The sequence below is a fragment of the Alligator sinensis genome, unplaced genomic scaffold (genome assembly GCF_000455745.1).
Source record: "Alligator sinensis unplaced genomic scaffold, ASM45574v1 scaffold1029_1, whole genome shotgun sequence".
Lineage (NCBI taxonomy): Eukaryota > Metazoa > Chordata > Crocodylia > Alligatoridae > Alligator > Alligator sinensis.
Window position 1 is genome coordinate 1,336,395 of NW_005842425.1, and position 4,882 is coordinate 1,341,276.

Consider the following 4,882-nt stretch of genomic DNA (forward strand, 5'->3'; position numbering starts at 1 on the left):
TACTGCTTACAATGGGACAGCAAAGTACTGAAACAGTCTAAGCTCTGCTACTCCAAGTCCTTTGTCTGTTCCAGATCTTTGAGTAATTTACATTCACGTCCAAAACAGATGTAAATTACACCAGGATAAACTTGCTGGGGTCTGCAGCCATTTGCTCCCTCTAATTTTCTTCCCGCCTTTCTCCCCATACTTATCCACCCCTGGGTGCGTCTACATGTGCTCTTTTCCTAATGCACATTAAATTTAGTACCTCCAATGTGAGGTACTAAATTAATGCATATTAAACTGCCCCAATGTACAGTAACACAAGCGCACGCTTTTTAAGTGATGCTTAATGTGAAATAGCCTACTTTACTGCATATTAGCATAACAGCACTTTTTTTACATGCTGCTTTAATGCACAGTAAAATAGGCTACTGTGCATGCATAGACACTCCCCCTGTATAGTATATTCAGGCTCACAAAAGCTCGTGTTACACATCTCTGATTTAGTTAATCTATAACAGGGGTGGGCAGAGTTATTCACCCTGGGGACCACATCTGGACCACATCAAGAGCCAGAGAGTGGGGGGTGGCCACCAGCTTTCCCCTGCTGGGGTGGGGGCTGCAGCCATGGCACTTACCCCATAACGTGCTCCCTGCGGAGCGGCAGGGGAAAGCCGGTGACCACCCCGCCTGAAGCCTCCCTCTCCTGCAGTGCCGAGCCGCTTTGGTTTTCCCTGCAGGAAGCACACCCCGGGGTAAGTGGTGCAGCTGCAGCCCCCGTCCTGGCAGGGGAAAGCTGGAGTGCCAGGAGGTGCTGGGCTGAGCTGTCCCCCAGAGCTGCTGGGGGAGCCACAAGTACTGTGCTGGCAAGCTTCATGCGTCTCGTGGGCTGTGGTTTGGCCACCGCGGGTCTATAAGGTGTAAATCTACTCTGCTTTCTGCCCGACTTCAGCATAACATAACCACTACCTCTCTTAGGACAGCAGTACATACTCTGAGCAGTGGTATGCGTTATAGGATTGTACGTCATGTTGATCTTTGTTCTCTGGCACACAGTTCCTCCTAAACCCTCTCTTTGGCTGGATACTTCACAAGGCACTTTAGGTCTCGCAGGCACAGGGGAGTTTTTCAGAAGAGCAGGCATTGGTTCTCTCTGGTCACTACTGGTAGGTAAAGGCAAAGTACTGGTGTTTGGAAGAGATGATCTGGACTCAGATTGAGATGGTCGATTATTTTCTCTCTGAACTTGTGTCTTTTGACGGCTATTTACCTTCTTTTCCAGGATAATCTGCAGGAATTAAAACCTGATTAAATTTAAAAATTGACCTACAAGATTACTGCAGAGCAACTAGGTGGACATTTTTGACCCTTAGAATATGCTGCTAGACTGCTTTATAGTTAGCATAAATAAAGTTAGACCAAGAAGCAAAACTGAAGGATGAAGCAAAACTAATTAAAGGTAATCAGTGAAAGAATATCATGGGTGAGAAGATTTTAGAACAGTGGTGCCCAATTCATCCAGTCCCATGGGCCCAATCCAGTGCCTCACAGGTCCAGAAATTTGGTGGCAAAATGTGTGGCAACAGTACTGTGGAGCCAAAGCAAACAGTACAGTACTCCAGGAGCCAAAGCAATTAATGATGCCACTGCTTACCTGATGCCAAATTTCCAGACCCATGGGGAGTCCTGCAGGCCTGGATGATACAGCTCCTGCTGTCACCTCTGCTTTAGAATGCAGGTGAAAGGCAGGCTACACTAGATAGGTCAGTTTGGATTCCCCTAGAGCTAGCTTTGCGTTTTCATGTCAAATAGATTTGGTCCTATGGCACAGGTATTTTTATACTGGTGACAGAAATAGGCATATATCCCGGGTGACAAAATAAGGTACATCTGATTACTATAATAGAATAACTGCACATTAATGATTAGATGACCTTTCAGGCACATCCACGTATTTGCTAGCTTATCTGATACCTTTATTTAGCAAGCTTTTTAAGTCTGGCAAGATAATGAGAAAGAACTATATCCATTTCAGAATCGTTGCTCTTCAGCTCTGTCGTTATTGAATTGCCCATCTGTGAATGAACCAAAATCAGCACTTCTTTTAAACCTAGGTAAGAAATTCTTTGCCCTGATACGTCAGTCACCTCCTAGTGATTTCTGAAACTTTAGAACTTAATAGATTTAAGATCAATTTCTGTTTTAAGTAGGTTGTGCATATATTGACAACCTTTTATAGAAGCAGGGCGTTGGTTGTCAAAGTTCCTCTGCTTTACCTGTGGTTAGATCTTGTGTTAGGGTTGACAGCAGTTTTACAAAGAGTTTAGGTATGATCCTGCCTCAGGCAGAGGGTTGGACTAGATGACCTCTGGAGGTCCCTTCCAGCCCCTACTTCCTCGATGTCCATGGTTTCTATTGAGGATTCTTTTATTTAGGTTTATGATCCCTATATGCAATTAATCATATTCTTGCTATGCACACTTTGCAGGATGTTATCATTCACATATTAAAACTGTTATTCAAATGTCTTATATTTGGCTGACTTATAACTTGAACCTTTTGTGGTCCCTAGAATACATTTGCAAGTCAACAATACATAAAAGCCCATGCAGTCCTACTTGCAATAAATTCTAATTTTGTAGAACAGGAAAAAATAAAAAATTGAAAACATATCCTATTCAAAATTAGTAGAATTTAATTTCTATAGGGGAAATTAAGTGAAGTGTAGCTATAACCGGAGTTGAGGAAAAGGAATTTCTGGGTGAATTGGAACAAAGTACAGTTTTGATCAGAACTGAATGAAGGAGAAACAGAAACTAGAGACTGAAAGGACATGCCAGCTTTCTTGTCCCTCACCCAAAATGTTCTCACAAAGTTGTTTGTTACCATCACTTTCCAGGGCATTGTCTAATCTAGACTTTGAATGGCCAAAATTATGCATTTTCATCCTTTGAGTAGCACTCTAGACTTTACTTCCCCTCCCCCTCCATGGAGTTTTCATATAACAGCTAGATTCCTCATTAGCCACCTCCATCTCTCGTATTTACAGCTGGCTCTCTCTCCCTCTCATCAGAGTTGTCTCTTCCCTTATACACTGCGACATCAGCATGGAAATTAGTCACATCAGCCCCTTGGTTGCCAAACTTCTCACCCTTCTTCCATGTCATTTTCCAGCAAAAGATCTTTTCCAACTCACATGACCGGCTGCTCATTTGATCTCATCTTCAAGCCCTGCTCCTTTTGACAATTTTATTCAGCCTCACTCACCACTACCTCCCATGCCTCACCTTGGCTATTTCTGACTATCAATCCATAAGCATCTGCATTCTCTGCCACTGCTGCCCCAGCTCTCAATCTTCACCCACTCTCCTCAGCCATTCACTCCTTGACTCCACTTAGTACTCCAGTACCGGTCTCTCCTACAATCAAGATTTTCACAGCGGCATTTCTCTGCTGTGTGTCCATATGCTCAGCATCTTGAATCTTACAGTCAGACAGATTTCTGACACTCAGGACAAGTGTGCATGTGTAGTCTGTGGCACCTCAAACCCATTTGAGGCATTGCAAACTGCACACAGGGCATGCGTACCTGTTCGACATGCTGCAAAACTGCAGCAGGGCAGCAAAATTTGACACTGGGATATCCCAGCGCCAAAAAAAAGCCACATAAAAAAAAAGCAGTGTAGCACACGCTCCAGAAGCATGAGCTGGAGCAACTGGAGGCTGAGACCTCCACAAAGATACGCTGGCTGCCAGCCAAAGCATCTCTGGCTGCTGTGCTCCCCTGGCAGCATGCTGGAGGAAATAAGAGTGGAGCAGGACTCCCAGTAGCTTGCTTGAGCTTGCCTGGCACCCAGGGCCAGCCAGGCTGCCTTGCAACAGGGCACGGGGGCCAGCTGTGTCCATGCCCTGGAGGCTGATCCACCCAGGCCTCAGCTGAAGGTCACCCACAGCAGCAGCAGGCTCTGGATGCCACAGCAGGGACCAGGGGCAACAATAGTAAGGCAGGTGGGGGAACCCACCCAGAGGAGCCTGCCCAGGCCCAGCACCGGGGACTCAGCTGGAGGCCTAATGAGGTGGCTGACCTCCTTGTCATTTGGGGCCATGACACACAGCAGCAGTTCACTGCAGAACAGTTCAACAGTTCAACAAGCACATGTACCAGGTCCTTACACCCTTGGCCTTCTTGCTCCAGATTTTTCCCTCCCACTGAGAATCTTGGTTTCCAGTTATTTCCCCCACAATCTATTAACATGGAACAGTGTGAGGAGAAAGGACCACGTTTACATGTAAAAGTAGGGTTGAATAGAATGCTTGGTTGAAAGGCACATGGGAGAAGGAGAAAGGCAGGGTGAGATGCTTGTCTGAAAGGCTGGCAAACATTAGGAAAAGTAGTGTTATGGAAAAAAGAATAAGAGAAGGCACCTCATACAACTTATTCCGATACTCTGCCACGGAGAGCTGGATATCATCATCTAAAGGAAGAATCACATCATAGTCCAGGGAGGGCTCCTTAGCAGGGCAGTGAAACCTAATAAAAAGATTCAAATATTGTGTGAGCCCTCAGAGTGAAAAAAGCACATGCAGGGAATGGCGAAGTGTATTACTGTAAAAGGGGAGGGGAGCAGGGAAGCTGCTACTTGGGAACACGCACCATCGTTATGCGGTAACAGTTACATCTCTTTATTCCTGTAGCAACACAAGGGAGCTAAATCACCCCCTCCCGGATGCTAGATAAAGCTAGGTTAAAATAGGTTTTCTTACACTTGTATCACTACAGAATCCTGCAGACACAGCAGTTGTAACATAACGACTTGTACTGGAGTCCCTGGATTGTTACTTCTGTCTATACCCATACACCAGTGGTGCTCAACCTTTTCAGTCAGGGCATCACCTG

At 45.5% G+C, this 4,882-nt stretch overlaps 1 protein-coding gene across 1 annotated transcript in view; it reads right to left on the reverse strand.

Moving 5' to 3' along the window:
* The window catches only part of LOC106722550 (mitogen-activated protein kinase 15-like), a gene marked incomplete at its 5' end in the record, with an annotated part of 16,869 nt that extends 12,353 nt beyond the window's left edge, over positions 1 to 4,516 (reverse strand). Inside the window, 2 exon segments of the mRNA XM_014522960.2 lie at positions 979 to 1,273; positions 4,411 to 4,516. Of these exon segments, the coding sequence (XP_014378446.2) occupies positions 979 to 1,273; positions 4,411 to 4,516 (401 nt within the window).
* Between the last annotated feature and the right edge of the window lie 366 nt (positions 4,517 to 4,882).